Raw genomic sequence first — 17,809 nt, 5'->3', positions numbered from 1 at the left:
TTTGAGTAAATTTCTGCTGCTGCTGTTGCTGCTGCTGGCCCACAACCAGCTAATGGATGGTCAGTTTTGAATTGCTAGATCTGTTCACAATCTATCTCATTTTGTACAGTGGTAGAGCCATTGAGGGTATTCTTAGTCTGAAGACAAGACTTCACCTCCACAATAGCTGTGCAGTAGTCACTCCTGCTAGTACTGTCAGGAACATATGCATTTGCAACAGTTAGATTGGTAAGGAAGAGGTAGAGATATTTTTCCCTCTTGTTGGTTCCCTCATTACCTATTGCAGAACAAATCTAGCGGTTATGTCCATCAGCTCTCAACCATCTTGGTCAATTGAAGTGCTGTGAAGTCCCTTGTCATGATGGACTTTGAAACCACCCAGAGTACCCTCTGAGCCTTTGTCGTCCTTACTGCTTTTTAAAATTATTCTTGTTCAATGTGAAGCTGACATATTAGCTGAGGGGGTGAAATAGCTGATAGTCGTCAAATTTGATCCTGATACCATGAGACTTCAATGGAACTGGAGTTCAATTCTGAAGCGTCTTCAAACAAACACTTCCCAATGTAAACTATTGTTCTGCTGCCTCTTCTAGGTCTGTCCAGCCCTTCATTCTTGATGAAGGGCTTTTGTCCGAAACATCAACTCTCCTGCTCTTTGGATGCTGCCTGACCTGCTGTGCTTTTCTAGTGCCATTCTTGTCGACTCTGATTCTCCAGCACCTGCAGTCCTCACTTTCTCCCTGTCCTGACAGTAGGACAGGCTGTACCTAAGGATGCTAGCAGTGTTGATTTAGATTTGATGAATAAAGTGTGATTCAGTGAGCCTTTTTAAAAAGTACTGCATGGAATGTGGATATCACTCACTAGGCTAGTATTTATTGTCTATCACTAATAGCTTTTGTGAAGGTGATGGCCAGCTGCTTATAGTATTGACTATGTCATCCTGTTGCTTAACTCATCTACGATATAATTCCTCAGATGTTAGCAAGGAGGGTTGACAGGGCTGCATGTGCCATTTTCAGTTCTGGTCCCTAGTTTGATGCCAGGCAAATTTTCTGGTTTCATTGTTATTTGGCTTTGTAGCAAGTAATACAAATGTGTGACTTGCAGGACTATTTCAGAGATCATTTAAGAGTGAACCTCATTGCAGTGGGTCTGGAATCACATGTAGACCAGACCAGGTAAAGATGGCACATTTCCTTCTCTGCAGCATATTAGTGACCCAGATAGTGAGTTTTTATAAAAATTGCTGATAGTTTAGTGCCATCATTGCTGCGTCAAGCTTTCAATTCAATAATTATGAATTAATTAGATTTTAATTCCATCAGCTGCTGTGACAGGGCTTGGACTTTTGTACCCAGAGTCTGAGCTGTTGGATTACTCATCCAGTGACTTTGCCATTATACCACTGCCCCTTCCAGAATATGTCAAATGACTTGAGGTCAATAAGCAGCAAAGTGAAAAAGAACCATGGAAGGCTGTATTGATGTTTTGATGAACGGCTAAGTTTCAACAATCAAGGTGAAAAAACTAATGATGAAAACATTCCACGATGAAGACACCTTTGATGATAGATCCTACAGAACAAATGATCTCCCTATTTTCCTTTGTGTATTTTTCATATATTGCACAGGGAAATCACAGTGATTAGACCTTATCATTGAAGAGGATTTTACTTCCATAGTAAAGTGCCTGTAAGTCACTGTTGCCATTTTGCAAGTATAATTAAAATGTAAAATGTCTATGGCAATCAATACAGTTCCAACAATTACGTATAGACTCACAACAACTACATGTAGACTTTAGTGTGCTTTCAGAGAGATTTTGGAATCTGGAAGCTGACATTGTATTGAATTCTCCAAGTTGACAGTAACATTCTATTAAGGAAAGAATATCATAAGCAACACTAATTTAAATTCACTATTTTTATTTTAACTTTGTTTTTATATTATCGGTCATTTTTCTTTTGTTTACTGAGTGCATAATCAGGAAACAAGCCAAAAGTGACAAATAGCCGTGCCAGCTAGCTCATGAATTAGACCTTCCGTCCTGAAATCAATATTTTGTCGAAGCCAGCACTTCTCAGCAACTGTTTCATTGTGGGAAATATTAAATGAACTAATTAATAGAGACTTGGACATATAATCCAGGAATAAACAATGCAAAGCACTTATATGCTGAGGCACCAATGTACCACTAATAAATATATTGTAAAGCACAGCAAATGTATCCTGAAGAACACTTACATTGCTTGGACCACATTCAGTTCTAAACCTGAACTCATCTTTCTTTTTTAATAAAATCTTCAATACTGTACCCTCACTGATTATTGCCTAGAGTTTTTCAAAGATGCTGACATTATGAAAGATTATTGGAATAGTTCCCAGGCAGTCGTATTTATCAAGGACATTGGACAAATCCTCGATTCCTGCTTTAACTCCTTGTCAAAGAACTGTTTTTACTACCAATCTATGCCTTAGAGTTAATGATGCCTAACTTTGACAGGCTGAACCATCTTGCATCACCCATTTTAAATTAATTTAGCATTTACACTACACCACCTTCCATTAAGATATAAGCTAGTGTGGGAAGTATTCATTCTCTTTTGGCAAAGTATTAATGAAAAAGATAGATTATATGAACTTTTATTTCCAGTATTTTTGATTATGAATGGAAATGGGAAAAGAACTGGTTTGAAAAGCAAGGATTGTTGCAGGATTGCTGCACGCTTAAAATCAAATAACCTGACACTGATTGTGAGTCCCATTTACACTGCTGAGTGTTCAAGCAATAAGAGAAATGTTTGCAGATAAGCTGGAACAAAGGGATGTGTATGTATGGATTTCACCAACAACAACAAGCTGATTGGTCTGTGGAATAGTGATCAGCTATCAATAACAAGGGCCTTCTGCCTGTCAAAAGAATTTAATTCCAGGTAACTGAAAGCTTGGGGTGTGAGTGTTTAGGAGAAGCCATCAGAACATCACAAGGGAAACAGCTATCTCTTTCTCTGCAATAAAAGCCATTTTATGTCTGAAGAAAGCCTATTTATTTTCCACCAATAGTTATTGTAAGCTGTGACATTTAACCAGTAAGCCAGAAACTTCATTAGTGTGAACCAGCCACCCAGCACATTTGGCAATCAAGTGAAAGTATCTGGAGAGTCTAGAAGCAGTACACCCTGACAAGTCAAAAGAACCATCTCAATGAACTCTATGAGGAACCATTGAATTGCCTTCCTAGTTCGCCCTCTCCCCATCACAACCTGTAATTTTGTATCTCCTGTCTTTAACTGTACGTGTTTAAAGGACAGCTTATAAGGGGGCTGGAGTTTTAATTCACAGAGTTATATGTCTGTCCTTTATAATTGTTTTATCTGTAGCTAGAATTATTATTCCAGATCAAACAGTCTTACTGAACAAATTGTTCGCACTATTAAAGCACTTAACAGGAAATGCAGCATGACAAATTAAGATTTCTGTATTCCTATGGAACACTAAAGAGTTAATTCTCTGGATATGGGCTTACCATCCACACAAAGATCATGTTTGAAAGGCAAGTTAAAACAATCACTTGTCCACATTTTCAGAACTACAGGGACAAGTTGTTAGCAAACCAGGGAGAATGAGATTGGGTAATGACTGAAATGCAAGTGTGGAACTGTCTAATTTACACATAGGATCCACACATTCCCAAAGTGAGCAAAGATCCTGTGAAGTCGCAATGACTAATGAAACAATATTGAGGAGAAACAAGCAAACTTTTGCCCGCCTCTAAACCCTTCCTTATCATAAACCCTTCCAGATGTCTTTTAAATTGTAATTGTACCAGCCACCACGATTTCCTCTGGCACTTCATTCCAAACAGGCACCATCCTCCGCATGAAAAAGTTGCATCTTAGGTCCCTTCTAAATCTTTCCCCTCTCACCTTAAAATGCCCTTCCCTATCCTGTGGAAAAGACCTTGACTATTCACCCTAGCCATGCCCCTCATGATTCAATAAACGTCTATAAGGTCATTCCTCAACTTCCAACACTCCAGGAAAAATAGCCACAGCCTATTCTGCCTCTTGCTAATTAATCAGCAATTCATTCTCCTGTATTCTAAACTGTTGCTCCCTTTTACTTTGGTATTCCTGTAAATTTTCCTGATGAGTGTGAGTCAAAAAGCTTTGACAAAATGGAACCTTTTTCAGCAATATCCAATTCTACCTATCCTGTTTCAATATAAATATTTTTGTAATCATTTTGTACCATTTACATATTTTCACTCTTCGTGCATTTCGGTTTATCTTGGCTTGGAAGAGCAGGGGATTGGGATGTTGAATTACTGCTTTAAGAGCTGAGTGTGCAAATGAGCCAAGGACCAAGATGACACCACATGACCAACAACCATGAGGACTCCGAACAGTAGGAGCTTGATGGACCAAGGGTCTGGATATAAATTGCTGTGTACCTGCAAGTTCTCAGTTTCTGTTAAAGAAACCTGTTTGAAATTTTCAAGTAAATTGAAGCTATATTGTTTACCAATTCAGTATGAGATTAGAATTTTATGTGAAAACATACAACACCGGTGTATGACATGAGGGATTTCAATTTTCTAGAGAAACTAGAAAAGCTGGGATTGTTCTCCATTGTAGGTTAAGTGGAGCTTTAATTGATGTTTCAAAATTGCAAATGGATTTTCAGTAAGTAAGGAGAATCTGTCTCTGTTTCCATTTGCATTTTTTATACAAATTACACAAATTTAAAGTAACTTGTGAAGAAATTAGTGGATACATGAGAAATTTGTTTATACAGCAAGTTGTAATGTACTGGAAGATGCTGACTGAAGCAAATATAATAGTAATTTTCAAAGTATACATATTTGAGAAGGAAAATTCTTATTTTGTTTTTAAATTTCTAAATCAACAGAAATTAGACCACTTCTTGCTTATTTTAATGTACAATATCCTGGATATTCACTGCTGGAAGGTCATTTTATTTCTTACATAAATTGGTGAATTGGTGTTCTAAAATTTGCTAGCGTTCCGTTCAATCTGGACTCCCGCTACCCCCCGAGGTGTTTTCTGAGGGACACAGGCAACAGTGACTAGAACCACCTGAATGAGGAGTGCTTTATTCAAATATTTACCAGGATTTTGTAGTCATAATAAAGGCAAAGCTATCTGTGTTAACTGTTTTTACTTCCCTGAAACTAACAGCAATTTATGGTGCCTGTGTATGCGCAATTAAACAAGGAAAAACAGAGATTGCTATCATTTTTTTCTGACAGTGCACTGTTGGATTCCTCTGAATTGAAATAATGTGGAAATGGCTGAACAGTCAAAAACTTGCCCTTTAATGCTGTTAGTCTTGGTGTACAAACGCTAGAAGGAGTTACACCTTCTTGAATGAGGTGAGATTAGTAAATTATGAATGAACTTAATATATTATTAAAGATGAATAGCACCTTCTTGAATGAGGTGTGACTAGTCTTTAATAATGTGTTAATTTCATAACTCACACCCTATTAATTTTGTGGAATATTAGTTTTTCCACGTGATTAAAAAAAAACTTTTAAAGTAATGGGTGCAGAAAGACGTTTATTTGATATTTTAGAGCTTCTACCCCATGTACATGTCCCAATCACTTATATCACCTTCTGTAAAATTTCAACTGGAAATGAGTGTGTTTTACTTCCTGATTTGCTGTTTCTAAGAATACTTTGAATCGAATGGCTGTGACTTTGATAACATTTCTATTGCTTGATGTTTGAAGATTCCTTTGCCTCCTGATTGCAAATGTTTTTGGGGAAGTGGAAATCCAAGCCAGTGAGATTGATAGATCGTTGTGCGCAGCTTTCTTCAAAGCTGACTGTGAATGTCTTTACTTCATTGCTGAAATTGAGATCCTTACCATGAATTTAGAAGTACATTCAATGTAATTAATTAGTCCTGTACTTCATTATTCACCAGTCTGATACACGTAATATCAGAGGTAAATTGTTAAGATAGGTACACAAACTTTCCAGGTGATGGTGTATCCATAAAGGTATAAGTTGACTTAGTTGGTTGGTTTGCAATACAAAGTAACACCAACAATGTGGGTTCATTTCCTGCCCCAGCTTACATTACAATGAAGGACTCTCTGTGTCAGTCTCTCCCCTTGCCTGAAGCATAGTGACCCTCCAGTTGTCTCTTGCTAATAAGAGAACAGCCCTATGACGCAGTTGGACTATGGCGATTTTACCACTACCTTTCACCATTAAATATGTATATTGTACATCATTGAGAGAATACAGTAATTGTAGGTTAAATATATTATAGCCATTTCAAAACCTTATTTTTTGGTTTTGTTTTCTCTTGGTGTACTTTGTGCACTTGAATCTTGATGCTGATTATTCTGCATTGTGTATATTCTATTCTAACACCAGTAATCCAAAAAAAGGAATATAGATAATGCCATGTATGACAGATGCTCACTGTCCACCCATTTGCAAACTGACATTTTTAGACAGAGGTGAATGGAAAGCTCACCTTAGCAGGTGCATTGTGCAAGTACAGGCTTAGCTTTGAAAATGATGCTGGAGTAGAAAATTCGAAGAGTAGCAGAATAGAGATCATATTACTATTATAAGAGAGAGAGTTTGGCTCATCACGATATTGTATGTCACTTCAGAAGCATCTAGTTATAGTATTTCTTGCTTTTGGTGGCAATGAATGGAAAGGAATGCTCATATGATGAACAGCACCTTAACTACTTCTCTTCACTGATTTTGATGGCACCAAAAACAGCTGCAGGTCCTGCCATATTGTCTAACAATACTATGGGGAACTGTCTTCATAAAGTCTAAGCAACAGAAAGCCTGATTTGGAGCTGTGGCATAGGCTACAGGGAGCATCGATAGATATCATGCAGTAGACAGCTGGCACATGTGGTGACAGTAATCATTAGATGTCTGGAAAGAGAGCTTTAAAAATATGCGGGCAATTTGCAATTCTGACTGATGTGGACAGTGCTATAAATAGAAGACAGGACTGCACCAATTCAGCAACTATGAGTATGCTCAGATTCTACTGTTTTAATTTTCTGCAAACTCAGGCCTGTCTCTTTTTCACTTTTACCTGACCTTTAACCCCCTGCCCATTTAATGATAGTAAAAGCTGTATGATGCTCTCTAATCCTCTCAAATTGATCCCCTTGATACTCAAGAACCCATCTCAGTCTTAAATGCCTCTTAACACCATGAGCCCTTATCTTATTCAGTAGTCTCCTGTGCGACACCTTGTCAAAGGCCTCTTGAAGTCCAGATAGATAACATCCATTGGCTCTGCTTAGTCTAACCTGCTCGCTACTTCCTCAAAGAATTCTAGCAGATTTAACAGGCATGACCTCCCCTTGATGAAACCATGCTGACTTTGCCTATTTTACCATGCACTTGCAAGTATTCAGAAACCTCATCCTTCACAATGGATTCCAAGATCTTATCCACAACCGAGGTTAGGCTAATCGGTCTGTAATTTTCCATCTTTTGCCTTACACCCTTTTTACACAGGGGTGTCACATTAGCGATTTTCCAGTCTTCTGGTACCCTCCCAGATTCTAACAATTCCTGAAAGATCACCACTAACTCCTCCACTATACCTTCAGCTATCTCTGTTAGAACTCTGGGATGTAGTCCATCTGGTCCAGGTGGTTTATCCACCTTTAAGCCATTCAGTTTTCTATCACCTTCTCCTTGATAATGGCCATCATACTCAGTTCTGCCCCTCACTCTTTTGAATTTTTGGGATATTACTCATGTCTTCCACTGTGAAGATTGACGCATTATTCAATTCTTCAGCCATTTCCTTGTTCCCCACTGCTTCCTCTCCAGTGTCATTTTCTAGCAGCCCAATGTCCACTTTTGCCTCTCTTTTGGCCTTTATATATCGAACGAAATTCTGACATTTACAATACTGGCTAGCTTACCCTCATATTTAATCTTCTGCCTCCTTATTTCTTTTTTTGTTGCCCTCAGTTAATCTTTGTAAGCTTCCCAATCCTCCGGTATCCCATTGCCCTTCGCCACACAATGTGCTTTCTGTTTTGCTTTTATGCTGTTCCTGACTTCCCGAGCCAGCCACGATTTCCTCATCCTCCCTATACCATGCTTCTTCTTCCTTGGGATGATTTTCTGCCGTGTCTCCTGAATTACTCCCAGAAATCCCTGTCTTTCCTGCTAGGCTTCTCCCAGTCAATTCTAACCAGCTCCTCTTTCATGCCTCTGTAGTTGCCTTTATTCAGCTGTAATACCATTATCATTCTATGTTCTCCTCCTGAAATTGCAGAGAAAGTTCAATCATATTATGAGCACTGCCTCCTAAGGGTTTCTTCACCTTAAGCTCCCTTACCAAGTCTGCCTCATTGCACAACACCGAATCCAGTGAAGCCTGTTCCCTAGTGGCTCCACTATAAGCTGCTCCAAAAAGCCATCTTGTAGACATTCCACAAATTCCTTTTCTTGCAATTACTACCAACCTGATTTTCCCAGTCCACCTGCATATTGAAATCCCCCATGATTACTGCCCGTGTATATCGGTCACTAAAATTAAAATGCAAGTGCAGCAGGTGGTGACGAAGGCAAAGAATATGTTGGCATTCATATCAAGAGGATTTAAGTACAGAAGCAGGAATGTCTTGCTGCAGTTATACAGGGCCTCCATGAGACTATCCCTAAGTATTTTGTGCAGTTTGTGTCTCGACTGAAGAAGGACGTTCTGGCTTTGGAGAGAGTACAACAAAGGTTTTTCAGACTGATTCCTAGGGTGGCAGGACTGGCATATGAAATTAAACTGAATCATTTAGGACTATATTTACAGGAGTTCAGAAGAATGATTGGAGAATTTCACAGAAACATTCTAACAGGACAAGATAGGGTAAACACAGGAAGGGATGATCCTGATGACTCAGGAGTTCAGAACCAGTGGTTATAGTCTAATGATATGGAATAGACCATTTCAGAACGAGACGAGGTGAAATTCTTCACCCAGAAAGTGGTGAGCCTGTGGAATTCTTGCCTACACAAAGCAGTTGAGGCCAAAACATTGAATGTTTGCAAGAAGATGTTTAATGTCCTTCTTAGGACAAAAGGGATCAAAAGGTAAAGGGAGAAAGTTGAAAGAGTTAGATGATCAGATGTGATCATATTAAATGACAGAGCGGGCTCAGATCCCGCTTGGCTATGATAGCACCCACATTTATTCTAATTTTCACCTTATGTTACACTAGCAGGCTGACGTCAAAGAATCAATACCCACTTCCAGTTCAATTTATCTTCACCTCATTGTCTTCAACCTGCAGTCTGAATCTAATTTATGCCAACAGTGAAAAATAAGCCATTCTACACAGCCCTGAAAAAAAATCACTTACAATCTAGTTGTTAATGTGATTTTATGAAAACACCATCATTCTTACACTGTTACAGGTGGACAAGCTGGCAAATTTGTACAACATCCATCTTCGCACTGGCTGCTTTTGTAACACTGGAGGCTGTCAGCAACACCTTGGAATTAGTAATGAAGATGTCAAAATGAATCTAAAGGTTAGTATTTACTATATACGAATTTTGTATTTGATGTCCGAATGGTTTGCAGCTCGTTCAGAAAGATAGTTACAAAACTGGATGAAAATTTTTGCAATTTTTCATCTCAGCGCAACAGAACTTATTTATTGCTCCAGCAGGTAGTTTGCTAAGCTGCTTAATGAACCTTCCTAATGTTTGAACAAGACTGAGTTCATTGCTCATATTATGCACTAATTCTAATTTCAAAAAAACCTTGAACAGGACTAAACTGAAGGATGTTTACAATCTGGGTTGGAAACAGAGAATTTTTACATGGTTCTAATCTAGCTCATTCAAATATGAGCACCTTAGATTAGTACTTTCCTGACCTTTTACTTATGGATACTATCATGCAGGAGACATGAGGGGTTGTGTTGGTTTTGGTAAAATATAAAACTTACACCTTATCTTAAGGTTTTTCAACCTCTTGAATAATTTGCCCATACACCCACTTGATTTGTCTGAATGGTTCCAATACTTTACAGTAGTCCATGTAGTTTTCATATTTATTTTATTTTCATTCAGTTGTGTGTGATTTTCCTTTTGCCTATCTCTCAACAAACTAATACACAAGACAAAACAAAGTATAAAAGATTGTGACCTGAGCACTAATCTTATCACATTGGTCAATATTCTGTGCTACAATAAATTTCAGGATTGCATCAGTCAGCAATCACTAATTCCACCAATTTAAATACATCTGCCCAGTCTCATGTTATTGCTAAAAGTGATCTGGAATGTTATTCTTCATTGAAGCACCTTCCATTGATAATCTGAATCAAAAATTAGAGAATGTATAAGAATGCCATAGATGAATTTGACCTTTAAAAGGCCTTTCAGATTTCAAAGGTAATTTGTTTGGGGCTATCAAATGTGGTGAGCAGGAAGCCTTCATTTGCTGTGGCTGTAAAAGGTCTCTTAATGCTGCATGCACACTAACATGAAGTATCTAGTGTCCTGGACACTTCTGTTTTTCATTCTAGGAATGTAGACAACACTAGCTAGGCCAATGTTTATTGCTATTTCCTAATTACCCTTGGACATTTGGTGCTGAGCCACTGCGTAGACTCACTGCAGTCCATGTGATGTAGGTACATGCATTGTGCTGTTAGGAAGGAAGTTCCAGAATGTTTGACCGTGTAACACTGAGAAACTAATATATAATTCCAATTCTGGGAGGTTTATGACTTGAAAGGGAACATATAGGTGATTGTGCTTGCATGCATCTGCTGCCCTTGATTTTCACAATGGTAGGAGCTACCAGCAGAATTTTGCTGAGTTATGGATAGAGCCTTTTGCTGCCACTATGCACTGCTGGTGAAGGGAATGAATATGAAATGTTAGGGACTGAGCAGTCAGGCTGCTTTCTCTTAGATGGAATAGAGTTTCTTGACTGTTGTTGGAGCATACCCATCCAGGCAAATGGAGAGTATTCCTTCATATTATGGATTTGTGTCATGTAGTTCATGGATCAGCTTTGGGAGTCAGGAGTTGAGTTACTCACTGCAGATTCCCAGTATCTATCCTGTTCTGATTGCCATCAGATTCGCTGGTCAATCTAACTTTCTGGACTTGGTAGGTAGATTCAGATAATAATGTCATTGAATATCAAGGAGAGGTGGTTAGATCGTCTCCTGTTGGAGATGGTAATTTCCTAACGTGCATCTTGCTTAGTATTTAACAACCCAAGGTTAAATGCCATTTAGGTCTTGTTACACGTGGGCATGGACTGTTTTAGTGTTTAAGAAGTTCCAAGTGTTACTGAAGATTGCAGTCATCAATCAACATTCCCACTCTTGACCTTATTGATGGAGGGAAAATCATTGTTGAAGCTGCAGAGGGTAGCTGGAGCTAGGGGCACTACCCTGAAGAACTCGTATGCCAAAGGGAGGTGAGGGAGGAAATTGCTGGGGCCTTCTACAAAATCTTTGTATTCTCTTTAGTCACAGGCAAGATCCCAGAGGAATGGAGAATAGCCAATGATGTTCTTTTGTTCAAGAAGGATGACAGTGATAATCTGCAAAATTATAGGCCAGTGACTTTACGTCAGTAGTAGGGAAATTATTGGAGAAGATTCTTAAGTACAGGATTTATTCACATTTGGAAAACTATGGACTTAGGAGCAACAGACAGCATGACTACTAGCAGAGGAGGTTGTATCTCACATAATTGATTACGTGTTTTGTGGAAGCGACAAAGATGATTAATGAGGGCAGAATGGTGGACCTCATCTACGTGGACATTAGCAAAGCCTTTGACAAGATTCCTCATGGCAAGCAGTACAGAAGATGAAGTGACGTGGGATCAGCAGTGAGCTGGTAAGATGATATAGAACTGGCTTGGTCATAGAAGACTAGTGTAGCAGTAGAAGGGTTTAATTTCTGAATGTGGTCAGTTTAATCCTGCAGCAAGTAATGCAGGGACCCTAACAAAAATAAAAATTGCAGGAAGAGCTCATCAGGTCTGGCAGCATCTGCGAAGAGAATCAGAGTCAATGTTTCAGGTCTGGTGACTGTCCTGAGGAAGGGTCACCAGACTCAAAATGTTAACTCTGATTTCTTTTCACAGATGCTGCCAGATCTGCTGAACTTTACCAGCAATTTATGTTTTTGTTACTGATTTACAGCATCTGCAGTTCTTTTGGTTTTTATTTAGTGCTGGGACCCTGTTGTTTGTAATATGCATATAACTGATTTGGAGGAAAATGTAGGCAGCTTGATTAGTAAGTTTGCAGATGACACAAAGATTTGGGGAGCTGCGCATAGTGAGAAGGATTGCCAGAGGATACAGTAGGATATAGTTAGGCCTGAGATTAGGACAGAGAAACGGCCATTGGAATTGAAACCGGACAAATGCATGGTGATGCAGTTTGCAAGGAGGAATATTTATAGTAAATGGCAGAACACTTAGAAGCATTAACACATAGAGAGATCTAGACATATAGGCCCACAGTTCCCTGAAAGTGGCAACACAGTTGGATCAGGCAGCCAAAAGGCATATGTCATGCTTGCCTTCATCAGTCGGGGGTCAGGGTACAGGGTCTAAAAATTACCAAGTCATGTTGTAGCTATATAGAACTTCAGTTGGGCCACATTTGGAATATTACAGACAGTTCTGGTCACTACACCAACAGAAGGATGTGGAGACTTTGGAGAGGGTACAGAAAGGGTTACCAGGATGTTGCCTGTTTTGAAGGGTAATAGCTATGAGGAGAAATTGCACAAACCTGGTGTGTTTTCACTTTAACGTTGAAGGCCAAGGAGTAACCTGATACAAGTTTACAAAATTATGAGAGGCATGGATAGAATGGATAGTCAGAGACTTTTTTCTCAGGGTAGAAACGTTAATTACTAGGAGACATATGTTTAAGGTAACGGGGACAAGTTTAAAGGAGATGTGAGAGGCATGTTATTTACATGGAGGGTGGTGGTACGTGTCTGGAATGTGCTGCCAGAGGAGGTGGTAGAGACAGATGCAATAACAATGTTTAAGAGGCACCTTGATGGATGCATGAATAGGCAGAGAATAGAGAGATATGGACTGTGTAGAGACAAAAGGTTTTTAGTTTAGAAAGGCATCATGTATTGGCACAGTAATGGTGGGCTGTAAGGCATGTTTCTGTGCTATACTGTTCTTTTTTCTTTGTTCGATGGTTTGGTACTACTGCATGAACATAGCCCTTTCCTGAGATTTCACATATTTGCAGCTCACTTAATCTGATGCTATTCTTGCATAGCGTCCTGCCATCTCCAGTGAACCGAGTCAGGCACTGACTTGATGAAATTATGTCTTTTAAACATGCGATCCTTCAATCATTTCACTTTATTGAAGTAAGCAGTGCCAATAATATTTCAAACACCAAAACAATTGCAGGCATGGACCCAAGTTGATCAAGGATGTGCATTGTAGCCAGATCTTAAGACATCATTCTACCACCTGTAGTGAGAAGTAAATATTAATGGGAAACACTAAGGGCAAAGATAAACTAACGCTATCTTTGTTTACTGAATCAGAGGTTGTCCCTGTATTTTGTGCATAACAGTTAGGGACACAGTAACTGTAGTTCTGACGGCACTCACCATTCTCCCTGCTGCAGGATGCTGTCAAGTGGTTAGCTGAAGCTCTATTAATTCTTCCAATTAATTGGGTGAAACAACATCAATGGAACAACCTTACAGTAAGGCTTAGATTGGAAACATTTCATCACATTTCATTGAAATCCTGAAACCTCTATAAATAAATGTAGAACACATTGGGATCATACTATAGAACTCCATAGTCAATGGGACATTGAGAGGCAAATTTGTAAGGAAATCTCAGTTATCTGTAAGAATAATAGGGTTGCAATGGTAAGGGATTTTAACTTTCCAAACATAGATTGGAACTGCCATAGTGATAAGGGCTTAGATAGAGAGGAATTTGTTAAATATGTACAAGAAATTTTTCTGATTCAGTATGTGGATGTACCAACTAGAGAAGAAGCAAAACTTTACCTTCTCATGGGAAATAAGTCAGGGCATGTGACTGAGGTGTCAGGGGGTGGGGAGCACTTTGCGGTCAGTGATCAAAATTCTACTAGTTTTAAAACAGTTATGTGAAAGTGAAAGTTCTAAATTGGAGGAAGTCCAGTTTTGATGATATCAGGAAAGAACTTTTAAAAGTTGATTGGGGACAACTATTTGCAGATAAAGGGATTGATGGAAAGTGGGAGGCCTTCAAAAATTAGATAATGAGAGTTCAGAGACAATATGTTCATGTTAGTGTGAAGGACAAGGCTGGTAAGTGTTGGGAATGCTGGATGACCACAGAAATTTAGGCTTTGGTCAAGAAATCAATGAAGCATACGTCAAATATAGACAGCTGGGATCGAGCAAAGTGTATAGGACAGTAGGAGTACGCTCAAGACGGAAATGAGATAGCCTTGAAATGTAGAATTAAGGAGAATCTAAAGAGATTCAAGAAATATGTTAAAGAAAATGAGTAACAAGGGAGAAAATAGGGCTTATGCCCGAAACATTGATTCTCCTGTTCCTCGGATGCTGCCTGACCTGCTGTGCTTTTCCAGCACCACACTCCCGACTCCTTAAAGATCAACAAGGCTCCTATGTTTGGAACAGAAGGAGATATGTGAGATACTAAATGAGTATTTTGCATCAATGTTCACTGTGGAGAAGGATATGGAAGCTAGAGAATTTGGAGAAATAAATAGCAACATCTGAAAAAGTGTCCATAATCAGATGAGGTGGTGCTGGACATCTTAAAATGCATATAGGTGGATAAATCCCTGGAGCCTGATCAAGTGTAGGTTAGAACTTTGTGGGAAGCTAGGGAAGCAATTGGTGGGCAGTGCTGCACTTTGGAAAAGCAGGACTTATACACTTAATGGTAAGATCGTAGGGAGTGTTGCTGAACAAAGAGACTTTGGAGTGCAGGTTCATAGCTTCGTGAAAGTAGAGTCACAGGTAGGTAGGATAGTGAAGAAGGCATTTAGCATGCTTTCCTTTATTGGTCAGAGTATTGAGTACAGGAGTTGGGAGGTCATGTTGCGGCTGTACAAAACATTGGTTAGGCCACTGTTGGAATATTGCATGCAATTCTGCTCTCCTTCCAATTGGAAGGATGTTGTGAAACTTGAAATGGTTCAGAAAAGATTTTCAAGGAAGTTGCCAGGGTTGGAGGATTTGAGCTATAGGGAGACACTGATCAGGGTCGGGCTGTTTTCCCTGGAGCATCGGAGGCTGAGGGGTGAACTTATAGAGGTTTATAAAATCATGAGGTGCATTGATAGGATAAATAGACAAGATCTTTTCCCTGGGGTGGGGGAGTCCAGAACTAAAGGACATAGGTTTAGGGTGAGAGGGGAAAGATATAAAAGAGACCTAAGGGGCAACTTTTTCACATAGAGGGTGGTACGTGTGTGGAATGAGCTGCCAGAGGAAGTGATGAAGGCCAGTGCAATTACAACACTTAAAAGGCATGTGGATGGGTATATGAATAAGAAGGCTTTGGAGGGATATGGGCCGGGTGCTGGCAAATGGGACTCGATTACATTGGGATTTCTGGTCGGCATGGACAAGTTGGTCCAAAGGGTCTGTTTCCGTGCTTACATTTCTATGATTCTATGACTCTAAGTGAGGTGCCGGAAGACTGGAGATTGGCTAACATGGTGCCACGACTTTAGAAAGGTTGTAAGGAAAAGCCAGGGAACTATAGACTGGTGAGCCTGACGTCTGCAGTTGTTAGGTTGTTGGATGGGATTGTGAGGGACAGGATTTACATATATTTGGAATGGAAAGGACTGATTGGAGATAGTCAACATGACCTTTTCATGGGAAAGTGTCTCATGAACTTCATTGAGTTTTTTGAAGAAGTGAGAAAAAGATTGATGAGGGCAGAGTGGTGGATGTAGTCTATATGAACTTCAGCAAGACTTTCAAAAAGGTTTTGTGTGGTAGACTGGTTAACAAGGTTAGATCACGTGGAATACAGGGAGAGCTAGCCATGTGGATACAAAATTGGCTTGAAAGTAGGAGATAGAGGGTAGTAGTTGAGAGTTGCCTTTCAGACTAGTGACCTGTGACCAGCATTGTGCAGCAAGGATCAGTGTTGGGTCCACTGCTTTTCGTCATTTATATAAATGATTTGGATGTGAATGGACGAGGTATGGCTCGTACGTTTGCAGATGACACCAGAATTGGTGGTATAGTGGACAACAATGAAGGTTAACTCAGAGTACACTGGGACCTTGATCGGATAGGCAAGTGGGCTGAGGAGTTGCAGATGAAGTTGATTTGGATAAATGCTTCATTTTGGAAAGGTAAATCAAGGCAGTACTTATACAGTTAATGGTCATATCCTGGGGAGCATTGCCGAACAATGAGACTTTGGGGTTGAAAAATGTGATGCTGGAAAAACACAGCAGGCCAGGCAGCATCCGAGGAGCAGGAGAATTGATGTTTCGGGCATAAGCCCTTCTTCAGGAATGAGGCTGGTATGCCAGGAGGGCTGAGATAAAAGGTAGGGGGGAGGGGATTTGGGGGAGGGACGCTGCGAATACGATAGGTGGAAGGAGGTGATGGTGAGGGTGATAGGCCAGAGAGGGGGTGGGGGCGGAGAGGTCGGAAATAAGATTGCAGGTCAACAGGGCGGTGCTGAATCCGGGGGTTGGGACTGAGAAAAGGTGGGGGGAGGGGAAATGAGGAAGCTAGAGAAATCTACATTCATCCCGTGTGGTTGGAGGGTTCCTAGGCGGAAGATGAGGCGCTCTTCCTCCAGGCATCGTGTGGTCAGGGTCTGGCGATGGAGGAGGCCAAGGACCTGCATGTCCTTGGCGGAGTGGGAGGGGGAGTTAAAGTGTTCAGCCACAGGGTGGTTGTGTTAGTTGGTGCGGGTGTCCCAGAGGTGTTCCCTGAAACGTTCCGCAAGTAGGCAGCCTGTCTTCCCAATGTAGAGGAGACCACATTAGGTGCAACGGATACAGTAAATGATGTGTGTGGATGTACAGATGAATTTGCAACGGATATGAAAGGATCAATTGGGGCCTTGGAGGGACGTGGCAGGGGAGGTGTGGTCACAAGTTTTGCACTTCTTGCGGTTGCAGGGGAAGGTGCCGGGAGTGGAGGTTAGGTTGGTGAGGGGTGTGAACCTGACAAGGGAGTCGCGGAGGGAGTGGTCTCTCCGGAACGCTGATAGGGGTGGGGAGGGGAATATATCCCTCGTAGTGGGATCTGTTTGGAGTTGGCGGAAATGACGGAGGATGATACGATGTATCCAGAGGTTGGTAGGGTGGAAGGTGAAGGTGAGGAGCAGTGGGGTTCTGTCCTGGTGGCGATTAGAGGGGCGAGGTTCAATGGCAGAGGTGCGGGAAGTGGAGGAGATGCGGTGGAGAGCATCTCCAACCACATCGGAGGGGAAATTGCGGTCTTTGAAGATGGAGGCCATTTGGGTTGTTCAGTAGTGGAATTGATCCTCCTGGGAACAGATGCATCGGAGGTGAAGGAATTGGGAATATGGGATGGTGTTTTTACAGGGGGCAGGGTAGGAGAAGGTGTAATCTAGGTAGCTGTGGGAGTCGGTCGGTTTGTAGTAAATGTCTGTGTTGAGTCGGTCGCCCGAGATAGAAATGGAGAGGTCTCGGAAGGGGAGGGAGGAGTCTGAGACAGTCCAGTGAAATTTGAGGTCGGGGTTGAAGATGTTAGTAAAGTGGATGAACTGTTCAACCTCC

General features: G+C 40.6%; 1 protein-coding gene across 3 annotated transcripts in view; it reads left to right on the top strand.

Annotated features, from left to right (window-relative positions):
* mocos (molybdenum cofactor sulfurase) overlaps positions 1-17,809 on the top strand; it is a 258,546-nt gene that overhangs the window by 123,343 nt on the left and 117,394 nt on the right. For all 3 annotated transcript variants that reach the window (XM_072575582.1, XM_072575580.1, XM_072575581.1), the window contains exon 7: positions 9,448-9,564. In XM_072575582.1, coding sequence (XP_072431683.1) covers positions 9,448-9,564 — 117 coding nt within the window. The remainder of the gene's footprint in view (positions 1-9,447; positions 9,565-17,809) is intronic.

This window comes from Chiloscyllium punctatum, chromosome 8, assembly GCF_047496795.1.
Source record: "Chiloscyllium punctatum isolate Juve2018m chromosome 8, sChiPun1.3, whole genome shotgun sequence".
NCBI classification, from domain to species: Eukaryota; Metazoa; Chordata; class Chondrichthyes; order Orectolobiformes; family Hemiscylliidae; genus Chiloscyllium; species Chiloscyllium punctatum.
The sequence above is the reverse complement of the archived record's forward strand: the minus strand, read 5'-3'. Positions and strand labels throughout refer to the sequence as shown.